Source organism: Dermochelys coriacea, chromosome 2, assembly GCF_009764565.3.
Source record: "Dermochelys coriacea isolate rDerCor1 chromosome 2, rDerCor1.pri.v4, whole genome shotgun sequence".
Classification (NCBI taxonomy): Eukaryota; Metazoa; Chordata; order Testudines; family Dermochelyidae; genus Dermochelys; species Dermochelys coriacea.
The window spans coordinates 268,346,213-268,359,404 of NC_050069.1; the positions used below are offsets into that span (position 1 = coordinate 268,346,213).

Below are 13,192 nucleotides of genomic sequence, written 5' to 3' on the forward strand. Positions count from 1 at the left end.
GAAGGCCCGGGACAAGTGGAAAGCAGCTTTGAGACCTTTGCCCATCATAGAGGAACCTTTCCAGAAGGTGGCCATGGACATAGTGGGACCTCTCAGCAAGACGACCCAGTCGGGGAAGAAATACATTCTGGTGGTGGTAGATTTTGCCACCCGCTACCCCGAGGCAGTGTCCTTAGCTTCCATTGAAGCAGACACCGTGGCAGATGCGCTCCTGACCATTTTCATCCGAGTGGGGTTCCCCAAGGAAGTCTTGACAGACCAAGAATCCAACTTCATGTCGGCCCTGCTCCAGTGCTTGTGGGAGAAATGTGGGGTCCAGCACAACTGGGTCTCAGCTTATCACCCCCAGTCCAATGGGCTGGTGGAGAGGTTCAATGGGACGCTAAAGATGATGCTGAAAACCTTTATGAACCAGCACCCGCAGGATTGGGACAAGTACTTACCTCACCTGCTGTTCGCGTACAGGGAGGTACCCCAGGAGTCTACCGGATTTTCGCCTTTCGAACTGTTATATGGAAGGAGGATAAGGGGCCCCCTGGACCAGATGAGAGACGAATGGGAGGGGAAGGCCACTCTCGATGGAAAGTCAGTGGTGGAGTATGTCCCGAGAGAGACTTGCTGAGCTCATGGGCCTGGCCAGGGAGAATCTGGCCAGAGCCCAGAAGAAGCAGAAGGTCTGGTATGACCGCACGGCATGGGCCCACACCTACGTCACTGGGGATCAGGTGATGGTTCTCATCCCCGTGAGAAAGAACAAACTACAGGCCACCTGGGAAGGCCCTTTCAAGGTCGTCAAGCAGCTAAATGAGGTAAACTATGTGGTGGAGCTATCGAACTGGGCCCACCACCACCGGGTGTACCATGTGAATATGATGAAGCCTTATTATGCCAGGGGGAATGTAGTGTTGGCCGTGTGTGGACATTGGGAGGAGCAGGGAGATGACCCTTTAGTAGATCTATTCCCTGGGACCACAGCTGGCTCCCCCCGGAAACAATTCCCCTGTCGGATCGGCTAACCCCTGCCCAGCAAGCTGAGATCAGAGGGATACTGCATCCGTACCAACAGCTGTTTTCCAACCAGCCTGGACTCAGTAATCTGACTGTCAACTGGGTGCAGACAGGATCGCACCCGCCAATAAGATGCTCCCTCTTTCGAGTCACAGGGAAAACTGCTCAGGACCTGGAAAGAGAGGTCCGGGACATGCTGGCTTTGGGGGTGATCCAGCCATCTGCCAGCCCTTGAGCCTCGCCAGTGGTGCTGGTCCCCAAAAAGGGTGGGTCAATCCGGTTCTGTGTGGACTGTCAGAAGCTCAATGCCATCACTGGTTTCAGAGTAGCAGCCGTGTTAGTCTGTATTCGCAAAAAGAAAAGCAGTACTTGTGGCACCTTAGAGACTAACAAATTTATTAGAGCATAAGCTTTCGTGAGCTACAGCTCACTGATGCCTACCCCATGCCCAGGCCTGATGAGCTCCTAGACAAATTGGGAGGAGCTCGATACCTTACCACCATGGATCTTACAAAGGGATACTGGCAAGTGCCGCTGGATGCAGATGCCCGGCTGACATCGGCCTTTATCACTCCTCTGGGGCTCTGTGAGTTCCTGACGGTGCCTTTCGGCCTCAAGGGAGCACCGGCCACCTTCCAGCGCCTGGTGGATCAGCTACTGAGGGGGATGGAGAGTTTTGCCGTGGCGTATATTGGTGACATCTGTGTCTTTAGCCAGACCTGGGAGGACCACGTGTCCCAGGTTAGACAAGTGCTGGACTGACTCCAGGAGGCTGGACCATAAAAGCTGAGCAGTGCAAGGTGGGGATGGCTGAAGTATCTTACCTGGGCCGTCGGGTGGGGAGTGGCAGCCTAAAGCCGGAACCTGCTAAGGTGGAGGTGATCAGAGACTGGCCCGCTCCCCACACCAAAAAACAGGTCCAAGCCTTTATTGGGTTGGCAGGATACTACCGAAGGTTTGTGCCCTGCTTTAGCGCCATAGCCACCCCCATCACTGAGCTATGCAAGAAGGGGAAGCCAGACAAGGTGGTCTGGACCGAGCAGTGCCAGGAGGCTTTCCGGGCGCTGAAGGAGGCTCTGGTCAGTGACCCAGTTCTGGCAAACCCAGACTTTGACAAGCACTTTATCGTGTTCACCAACACCTCAGACACGGGACTGGGGGCGGTGTTAATGCAGGAGGATGAAAAGGGAGAGACACCCCATCATGTACCTGAGCAAGAAGTTGCTACCCCGGGAGAAGAGCTACGCAAGAAGGAGTGCCTGGCCATGGTGTGGGCCCTCAAGAAACTAGAGCCATATCTCTTCGGGCAACACTTCACTGCGTACACCGACCAATCTCCCCTGACCTGGCTACACCAGATGAAAGGATTCAACACCAAACTCCTGAGGTGGAGCCTGCTCCTGCAGGATTATGACATGGACGTGGTCCATGTAAAGGGAAGTGCCAACGTCATAGCGGATGCGTTGTCCCGGAGAGGGGTCCCTGACCTTCCCCAGGTCACTGGTCAGAGTGACCCCCGCTCAGTTCAGTCTCGAAGCGGGGAGAGATGTGGCGCAGCAGGGAGGGAGGAGTGTTGATCTGGGAATGCGGCAGGGGAGTTTCACTGGGGATGGGAGACCTAAGAGCCTGTAACCTGAGCCAGGTTTCAGAGTAGCAGCCATGTTAGTCTGTATTCGCAAAAAGAAAAGGAGGACTTGTGGCACCTTAGAGACTAACAAATTTATTTGAGCATAAGCTTTCATGAGCTACAGCTCACTTCATCGGATGCAGCTGTAAGCTCACGAAAGCTTATGCTCAAATAAATTTGTGAGTCTCTAAGGTGCCACAAGTCCTCCTTTTCTTTTAACCTGAGCCAAGAGGGGGAGGGGAAGTAACACCTCTGCCTGGGAAGCTGGACAAAGGCTGCAGGAGGGAGCCTGCTGGGGGGGTTTTGGTTTCAGTTTTGGGCTGGGTGGTGGAACGCAGGGAACCCCAGGGCTGGGGTCTAAGCTCCCTGCCCCCCAGAAGCGGTTTGTGGTAGGAAAGAGCCAGGAGCGGGCCGACGCCCTGTCAGGAGCGGGCCGATGCCCTCCTGGGTGGGAGCCCTAAGACCCAAGCCTGGCTCCGACGGGGCCCCCTTGTGCCCTCCCTTGGGCAGGGAGCCTCAGTTTCCTGATCTGTGAGCTGGGGCTTCCCTGGGACTGGTCAGGCCCCCGCGGCCGGCTGCTGCTGGGGTTCAACGCTCTGTTGTGTCCTCTCCCCTTGGGCCAGCCAGGGCGTACGTGCTGCTCCTAGCATCTCCTCCCTGCCCCCAGGCCTCCTCGGGATCCCCCGTTTGCTGGGTGTCTGTGTGCTGGAAGTCTCCGCGCGTGGCCTAGGTGGGGCCGCCCCAGAGCAGCCTGCGTGGGGAGGAGCTGGGGTGGGGCTGAGCCCTCCGGGACAAGCCGAGGGGATCTTTGCCACTGACGTTAAGATGCCACACTGATCTCACTCTCTCCAGCGCACAGCTGTGTGAGTCTGCAGCTCAGGACGCTGTCCTGAGCCCTCCTGCCCCTTCAGGCATAGCGGGATCCACTCCCTGGGGTGCCAGCATCAGGATCTGCCCACTCCCAGCCCCTCTGAGAGCAGCGGTATCCAACCCCTGGGGCACCAGCACCGGGATCTGCCCACTGCCAGCCCCTCTGAGTGCAGCGGGATCCACCCCCATGCACTAACACTGGGATCTGCCCTTTCAGGCCCAGCCCCCTCCCTGCCCCACTCAAGTTTTTAACATAGCCTTTTCTCCACTCAGTCTGTCTAAGCAGCAGGCAATGGCTTGTTGGGGGCAGGGGGTGTCTTTGAACAGCTGCTGGAGGGGGACGGTGGGTGCCTGGCAGCAGGTCTGAGACAGACACCGGGCTGGGGTGGGCGCTGCCTCCACCGCAGTGCTGAGGGGGCGACGGAGGGACAGCAAGGGGGTGCCCCGGGCTCGGTGAGGGGGCAGAGTTCCGAGGCCAGAACTGAGATGAGGCTGCGGCAGGACGACGGGCATGGACGCAGGGTGTCTGGCAGCCTGCGGGCCTGCATGTAGCTGGTGCCCTGCCGTGGCCACGGGGGAGAGCCTGGGGCTGGATGTGCCTGTGCGCGGCTGGAGGCTGATGCATCCAGCTCTAGATGTGTGGGCGGCCGGGGGGGCCTGGCCCAGGCTGTTCTCCGTGGATTCTTGTCTCGCTCCCCTCGCTGCGCGGTCTGGGTTCATGGCTGATGTGCCTCCATGTTCCTCCTCCTCCCCCTATGGCCCAGGAGCCAGATCCCCAGCTGAGCGTGCCCCTGGGTGCAGCCTGATCCCTGAAGCCGCAGCTCGCCCCGGGGAGACTGCTGCGAGCTGCCTCCCCTCGCTCTGCTGGCTGGGTTATAAATAGGGCTGCCTCAGCAGCCACCCGACCAGCTGCCCTCTCCCCACAGCGCAGAAGAAACAGCCCCTTTGTTTCCCGGCCAGCTCCCCCTGTGCCAGCGAGTAGCCATGTGAGCCGCCCAGGGCGATGGCCTCCATGGCACCAGCTCATGGCTTCCTGCCCTGCTCCCTGGAGGGGCTGCCAGGCCAGAGAGAGGGGGCAGGAAGCCATGGCACTCCCAAGACGGGGCGGGGAGGAATGCGGAGCTAAGAACCGAGGGAGATTTGGGGGGGGCCTGATATCCAGGCGATGCCTGCGATGGGGGGGCTGGCACTGCCCTAGGGGAAGGCCGGGGAGCATCCCGCAGGGGCCAGTGTCGATTAGCCCTTTCCTGCCCCCACTGAGCTGATGCCGTCATGAGCCATTGCCCCAGGGACAGTGCCCCAGCGCTCTGGCTCTCGGGATCAAAGGCGTGGGGCAGGAGCCCTTCCCCCACAGTTCCTAGCCCCTCGTCTGATCCCAGCCAGCCAGAGGGGCCTTGGCACAGCTGTTGGTGCCAGGGCTCGGTTCCCCACTCTGAAAGGACACCCGCGACCTGCAGGTCATGCCGGGGTCCAGGGTTGTTCTCCAGGTGGCAGCACGTGGACTCACAAAAGCAACAGCTGTCAGGCTGGCTTGCGCGGCGGGGTGGGGGGGGAGGCGAAGCCTGGCCCCAGGGAACGTGCTCAGAGACGGATGTGTGACTCAAAGCGCCGAGCCCAACCGCCCCTCTCCCCACCAGCCCCTCACTAGATGGTCAGAACGGTCCCTTCTCGGGCCCATGTGGAGAGTGAGGGCCCGTTGTCTGCATGGGGCAGGGTGCCGCCGGGGGTGTCAGGCTGCTTGGGGTGCTCCTGGGGCCAGGCAGAGTAACTGGAGCCTTTCGGGTTTAGCTTATGTTGCCTTGGCTGTCCCACATACACAAGGCCTAAGATATCCTTCCAGGTGGTTTATCTGGCCCTGAGTGCGTCACACGGTTTGGAAGGGCACGGCTAGACTGCAGTCCCGGGGCGTGATTGCAGCTTGTGTAGACACACCAGAGCTAGCTCGCGCGAGTAACGAGCATGGAGTCACTGCCCAGTGCTCCAGGCAGGCCGGTGCAGCCCGCGCCGAAGGACGCACGGCTCCGCTCCCTGCACGAGCTAGCCGGGGCCTGCCACCATGAGCTGCCCTCCCGCCTTGCCAGGGCGGCGCAGACAGCCCCTCAAGGCTTGCAGTCCTGCCCCGAGTCTGGCCAGAGCTCCCTGCAGCTGCTCCCCAGACGAGAGGGAGGCAAAGCAGCTGCCTGGATGCGATTGGGGTTGCGAAACACGGTTACGTGAGGGTGCTGGAGGGTTTGCGGCAGGGGCTAGTTTGTCCTGTCAGTTAGCCTGTGTGTGCGGAGCTCTCTGGCAGCCGGACACGGACGCCCTCACTCACAGGGGGGCTTGTGCGCTAGGGCTGCTGGGCCTCCATCCGCGTGAACTCAGGTGGGGAGCCCTGGCCGTCAGTGGTGCTCCACCAGCTCAGCAAAGACACTCTCAGGCCCCGTGTCTTTTGGGGGAGAGCTGGACTCCACGGGCGCCCTTCCTACAGACTCGGCTTCGTGTGGGTCACCTCAGGTTCTTGAAGGCAAGCCAGGGGCCTAGCTGGGCTTGGAGTGGAAGGGCTGCAGGAGGGAGCTCAGGCTAGAGCCAGGGCTCTGAAACCCCGTGGGGGCCCCGGTTCTCAGAGGCCAGGCTCCAGCCGTCTATATAGCTAGTAAAAAGAAAAGGAGTACCCGTGGCACCTTAGAGACTAACAAATTTATTAGAGCATAAGCTTTCGTGAGCTACAGCTCACTTCATCGGATGCATTACATGTAGCTCACGAAAGCTTATGCTCTAATAAATGTGTTAGTCTCTAAGGTGCCACAAGTACTCCTTTTCTTTTTGCGAATACAGACTAACACGGCTGCTACTCTGAAACCTATATAGCTAGTGTTAGCCCCGAGAGCCTGAGTCAATGGGGCTGTGCTCTGAGACCCGGTGCCGCGGGTTTTTCTTTGCAATGGAGATGTACCCCCCACCCATCTGTGCCTGCCCTTCCCCAACCCCCTGTGCCTCCCTTGGTAGCCTGTACTGCACTGTGCCCTCCCTTCCCCATTCTTGGCAGTCCACTGCCTCCTCTCCGTGCTCCCTTGCCTGCTTCCCTCTGCTGGAGTCCGCTGGGAGCTGTATGGTGCTGGGACAGTAACATGCTCAATTGACCAGGTCTTCCTTGTGCCGGGGTGGAGGGGGCCAGGCTCACGTGCCTCCTCTCATACCCCTGCTCTGATGAGGGGTGGGGACGTAGGATAGCTGGGTAGGAGATGTATTCATCATGCTAGCCCCAGCAAACACACTAAAAGGCATTTCTTTGCAGCAAGGCCAAAAAAACCAGCCAGCCCTGGAGGCCAGGCTCTGTGGAGCTATGATCTCTCTCCCACACACATACACACTCTCTCTCTCTCTCTCTCTCTCTCTCTCCAGTCTCCTGTTCAGATGTGTTTTTCTCAAAACATCCCCGAGAAATTTACCATTACATGAGCAGCAGCATGTGAGAGGTCAGGGGGTTCTGATTCTTTCCAAGGAAGGGAAGGGTGGAGTTCCCAGTGGAGCTCCTCATGCCAAGCTGGGTTTGTCCTTCATTACAGAGTGGCTGCATAGCACTGTGGCGGCTCTACCCATTGTAGAGGCCTGACAATAGAGCTGTGAAAGGCTGTAAACAGCTTTATTTTTGCAGTAATTATTGGAACATAAGTACAGGCACAGATTGTCACGGCATCCCCGGGCGAAGCTCTGGAACTGCTCCCTACGAAGCCAGTCAGGACTCTGGGGAAATCTCCTCTCTGGGAGCAGCCTGTCTGCAGGGCAAACAGCTCACACAGCTTCCACCTTCCTGGGTCTGACCTTGGAGATTTCAGCATCCTCTGCCCCTCCGTGCACTTTCCACAGCGAGTCCGCCCAGGTGGGGTCCTGGGGAAGCCAGAGGGTCCTGCCCCCCAACCCCGCAGTCAGACGTGACTCTCAGCCAGCCAGTAAAACAGAAGGTTTATTAGAGGACAGGAACATGGTCTAAAACAGAGCTTGTAGGTACAGAGAACAGGACCCCTCAGCTGGGTCCATTTGGGGGGCAGTGAGCCAGACAACCCGTCTGCACTTCACTCCTCATCCCCAGCCAGCCCAAACTGAAACTCTCTCCAGCTCCTCTGGGCTTTGTCCCTTTCCTGGGCCAGGAGGTCACCTGATTCCTTTGTTCTCCAACCCCTTGAGCTCTCACCTTTGCAGAGGAGGGGCGCAGGTCATCAGTTGCCAGGAGACAGGGTTTTGGCCATTCTCTCCCTAGACAGCCTCACACTGCCCTCTAAAAAAGAAAAGAAGGACTTGTGGCACCTTAGAGACTAACAAATTTATTTGAGCATAAGCTTTCGTGAGCTACAGTTCACTTCCCTCTAAGGCTCTGCAACAATCACACAGTTTATCCCACCACCTAGAGACTTAAGAAATGCAGAGGGGAAACTGAGGCAACCACACAGTATTCAGAGAAAACATTAAGAACAGTCCCACTTCGTCACACAGATAAAGTCATAATCTGTTTCCCATGGGGATTTTGGAATCATAAGATTTTTGTACATTATAAACAGGCTTGGGAGGGTTAGATTTTTATTGGTATGTGTCCATTTCACCGTAAAACACACAAGCCAACGTCCAAAATCTTTCCATTGGTAATAATAGGCAAAGTAAGAAAAATCTGCTTGAGAACTGAGCAGGGTTTGTTTTAAGGATATTTACTTGGTATATTTTGGCGTGCCATGTTGACAGGTTGTATTTTAATGGTTATAGAACTTGAATGTTTTGAATCTCAGCACCTAGAGTCATTAATTAATTATTGTCTAGACCCCCCCTTGCCTGATCCTCCCTTGCAATTTCCCACAGCTGTGAACATTTAAATCAATACAACAAAATGCTTAAAATCAAACATTGATATTATCCATCAAAATGATAAAAAATAACAATCACATTCTGCCGAGCCTCATTCTAACCCTAGCAGCTGGCTCATTGGTAGGATTTCAGCCAGGCTTGGAATAATATTGTCAATCCAAGGTCTCTGCTCTCCAGAGGGGGTTTCCACTGGGGGAAAGGTCTGTCCCCTTCCCTTCCCGTGTGTCGTCTCAGACGCAGCATTACCTCTCAGCTCTCCTGCACCTCTGTCACCCATCGTTTACCCTTTGCTGGATTGTAGCCACGCAGCCATCTCCTTGCTTACTGCAGATTAAAAAGCATAGAGTCTCCTCCCGATCTGGTATAAATCCACCACTGAAATTGACAGAGTTACACCCATTTATACCAGCTGTGGACCAGGACCCCAAATTTCTGAGCTGGATTTTGAGCATTAGGAAGTTTCAGGGAGCTCAGGGGCAGGATTTTGGTTAGAAGGGGCCATTTTCGATAGAACCTGAACTACCCCCATGTGTGCGTCTGGCCCTTAAACGCTGTTGGCGCAGATTCCAACTGTGTAGCAATGGGAGATAGTTCAAAGCACCGACGTGTGTCCTTGGAGTGACCTGCTGCAGATGGAGGAGGCGGCGTGTGTTCTGCGACCCCATCTAATGCCCTAGGCACAGCCCCAGGGACTGATGTTTGACAGGCAAGAACTCTGCAGACACCAGTTCCTCCCCACCGCGCTTTAAGAGCAGGAGCAAGTGCTGTGCAACAAGGTCCCAACAGAGAGACCTGGGTTCATTTCCCAGCTCTGGGCCCATCAGCCTAGATCCTCCAGTGAAATCAGTGGAAGTTCGGAGCCAGGCCTGTGCTTCTCCAGGTCAGGTGGGAGCTGGTGGCACAAGATTAGGCATCAAGAGTCTTGAATTCTGTGCTCAGCTGGGCCCCGGACTTGCTGTGTGGCCTTGGCAAAGCCTGAGGGACCTTCCCCAGTTCTCCCTGCTATTGTGAGAGATCCGAGCATCAGACTGGGAGCCAGCAGAGTCCGAGTTCTAATCCTATCACTAGCAGTGGGTCTGGGGCCTTGGGCCCGTCACTGAACCCCTCTGTGCCTCAGTTTCCCAAGCTGTACCTTCCCTTGCAAGCACATGTGAGGTACACAAAGGCAGGAAGCACCTAATGGCCTGTCTCCACGGCGCAGCAAAGCTGACCCTGTTCATGCGACCGAGGTACCTTTCCGAGGGGCTACGCAGGGCAGTCAGCACGCACATCGGAGCACTTCAGAGCCCGCTGAGGCACTTTGCCAGGGCGGACAAGCCCTGAGAGTGACTCAGGATTCGCTAGCGGTGCTGACTGGCGGGAACACAGTTAACCATGGTAGGCTAGAAATGGGAGCAGGACAATTAACACCCACCGTGTGAAGCTCACACAACTCAGTCTGGCAGGTGCCACGTGCAGCAGGCTGGGGTGTCAAACACAGGCTGCTGGCTTCATTCCCTGCTAAAAGAACAGCAGCACAAGGCTGAGCCAGCCCTGCCCTGGCAAATGGGAGCGCAGCAGCCATGGCCTTGCCGAAGCTGGATTTTAGGCCCAGCTCCTCTAAGGTATGTAGGCTCCTAACTCCCATTGGACTCAGCAGAGTTGGGCCGTAGCCATGGCTGTCGCTGCGCCCGTGCACAGGTTTGACACCAGTACCGTGCGGCTGGCACGAGTGTCCTCGCACACACACATGCGCCCTCGTGCTCCTGGGCACGAGAACCACCCCTGCCGACCTGGGATGCTCGCTCGGCAAACCCTTGCTGCCGGGCGCGGAGCCCCGCTGACCCGCACGCTCGCTCTCTCTCTTCCCCCCCCAGGACGAAGCGCGAGCTGCAGGTGCGCGTGTCGGACTGCATCCAGCTGAGCCTGCGGGGGAGGAAGAGGCTGGTTGCTGTGGAGACGCGCCAAGAACTGGCCTTCCCCGACTTCGGCAAGAGCCGGGACGGCTTTGTGCTTTACTGTCCCAGGAGATGAGCCAGGGCCACCCGGCAGGTCCTGGCTGGACGGCGGGGGGGAGGGTTGGCTTGGCTCCGAACCCAGACCCGCCTTGCCCGGCCGGGAGGAGCTGGAACGCAGGGCCCTGCTCAGCATCGGGCCTCCCTTCCTTGGGCTTTTGCTTGGATTTTGTAACCTTTTATTAAGCAAGTTCATCACTGTAGACGGAGCCAGCCGGAGCCTGGAGCCCGCCAGCCCCAGCGAGCAGCAGCATCCCTGGGCCCCCCTGCCTGCTGCCTACGGGCCCCCCTCCAGGGACACCAACAGGGTGACGGCCTGCAGGGCCCGTGCAGCTCAAAGTCCACAGCCGTGGGACACCCCCAGATATGCATGAACCGCAGTGGGGCTCGTGCCAGACACACAGCTTGGAATGGGGGACACGGGGGCACAGAGCCCGCAGAGGCTCCGGGAGCAGCCCAGAGACATGCCCGAGTCACTGTCTGGACTGCAGCGGAAGGGAGGGCGGGCGGGCAGGCAGCCCCAAGGTGGGGAGAGACAGTCGCCCAGGTCAGCCCCCCAAGGAGAGCCCCTCTCTATCACCCAGGCAGTCCTTGTCTCCCAGTTCAAGCCTGTAGCGCTGCTGAGGTTGAATTGATCCGTAGCCGCTCCGCTGAAGCTGCCACCATGTAGGCCAATCAGCACCTACAGCAGTGATGTTTGCAGGAGGGATGGGGCTGAGCCCCCCACAACTGCTAGAGGCTTTGCCCTCGGATAGCATGGAGCCAGCGTCCCAGGGCTCCTCTCATCGGTGGTCCTCTGGGCTGCTGGCTCAGGGGATGATGCCCTCACCCTCTCTCCTCCGTGGGTTCCCCTGGCTCTGTGGCCCCTGGGTTCCCCACTCACCAACTGCTCCTTTAGCAGCTCTTCTGCCCCCTCTGTTGGCAGCTGCCCCAGCTCTCTCCTCTTCCCCTTCTTGGCTGACTCCCCATTCCCAATCTTTTGCCACCTGCCTGCTCCCACCTCCCTGAGGTTTCCCCCGCCAGCCCCTGTGCTGAGCTCATGGTCTTCCCACCCAATCCTCCTCTTGCAGCTGCCCCAACCGGATCTTCTCAGAATTCCTTGCCCCCTGGCCTGCTCTCCTCCGGCTTTTCTTAAGTCCTGTCCTTCCTCTCCGAATCCCTCCAATCCATCCTCCCCGCTCCATTGCAACCACTGCTCCCCGATCACCTCCTATCTCCACTGCCACAGGCTGCTCCTCTCCCCACATCACCCCCACCCTGTCCATCCAACATGCAAGAGCCAAGATCTTCCCCTTCCCCCGCATTGGCCACCTCCCCCACTCCTATTCCCATTCCTTCTGCTTTGTTTTACTCTCTCTTTTCACTGCTCCCATGATCAGCCCCTTCTCCCACCCCGGCTTCACACCTTCAGCCGCTCTCAGAGCAGCCCTCAGCCCTGCATGCACCAAGCACCTCCTCCTTCCACTCCCTCCCCGTACTGGGGATAGAAAGGAATGTCCCTTTCCTAAGCAGAGGGAGGAGTCTTATATCCCAGTCCCCTTCCCAGCATGCATTGTTGCCAGGCCTACAATTCCTATCAGTTCGGGGACTACACCTCCCAGAATTCTCTTGTTCTGGGCTGAGTCCTTAAAGGGCCAGCAACACATCTCAACCTCCACTTTTCCCATGAGGCTCCACTACTGACCGCTGCACACACCCCTCATCACACCCCTTCTCGTATTTGAAGTTTGCCCCAAGGGTTGTCTTTGTCTGGATAGGATTGTAACCTCTTCTGAGCACTGACCTTTCTTACAGCCCCAGGCATGCTTCAGCTGCTCTAGAAATGATAAGGCCAGTACAGATAACGGCCCCCACAGCTTCAGGAGCTCTTCGAAGCAAGGAAATGACAACAACGCTGTACAACTTGTGAATAAAAAGAGCTGTGTTTTTCTGGGTGCGGCTGGTGTGAGCTTTCCTGGTTAGTGCCATGCTCCAGAGGGTCCTAGCGGAAGCCAGGCAGGGCTGGTTATTCTGTAGAATCATAGAATATCAGGGTTGGAAGGGACCTCAGGAGATCATCTAGTCCAACCCCCTGCTCAAAGCAGAACCAATCCCCAATTTTTGCCCCAAATCCCTAAATGGCCCCCTCAAGGATTGAGCTCACAATCCTGGGTTTAGCAAGCCAATGCTCAAACCACTGAGCTATGATTGATTCCCACAGAAATAACAGGTTTCAAAGTAGCAGCCGTGTTAGTCTGTATTCGCAAAAAGAAAAGGAGTACTTGTGGCACCTTAGAGACTGACAAATTTACTAACAATCCACAGAAATAGGCACCCATCCACAGGCACCCATCTGGTCCTGGTCAGACCCAGTGGCCCACACCCTGGGGTCGTAAGAAGGGTATGGCAGAGCCAGAAAGACCCTTGGGGCTGTTGCAATGAGCAATTTCTAGTAACAGAGCAGTGTCTGGGGCTGGGGGCCGGGTGGTCCATCATGTGAACTGATACCTCCTGAAGGTCACACTTCCACCGGCTTCGGCAGAGCTGTGGGCTTCTCCCACCCATGCACCCTGCCGCAGCATCTGCCTGGAGACTCCCCATGTGGCTGCCCTCAAGCCTGATCACCAGTCAGATACTAACACCCAACCACGTGCCAGCTTGGTGCTGCAGGCTCTGAGAGGGAAGGGAGCAAGCCGGCCGGATAGGCTAGTGCAGGTTCCGTCACAGCACGTGATCTGCTACCATCGACACAAGGACGGGGCCCAGACTGTGCTCTCAGTCACATGCGGGAAAATCCAGCATCTCTGCAGACTGCACTGTATCAGAATCCAGCCCGATGGCCCTGATTTGAAATGCCTGAATGGTCTGGGCTCCCGCA

The 13,192-nt window shown here is 57.4% G+C and overlaps 1 protein-coding gene across 1 annotated transcript in view; it reads left to right on the forward strand.

Moving 5' to 3' along the window:
- MYO1G (myosin IG) overlaps positions 1 to 12,267 on the forward strand; it is a 90,656-nt gene extending 78,389 nt beyond the window's left edge. Inside the window, exon 22 of the mRNA XM_038391891.2 lies at positions 10,198 to 12,267. Coding sequence (XP_038247819.1) covers positions 10,198 to 10,354 — 157 coding nt within the window. The 3' untranslated portion in view covers positions 10,355 to 12,267. The remainder of the gene's footprint in view (positions 1 to 10,197) is intronic.
- The last annotated feature ends 925 nt before the right edge of the window (positions 12,268 to 13,192 follow it).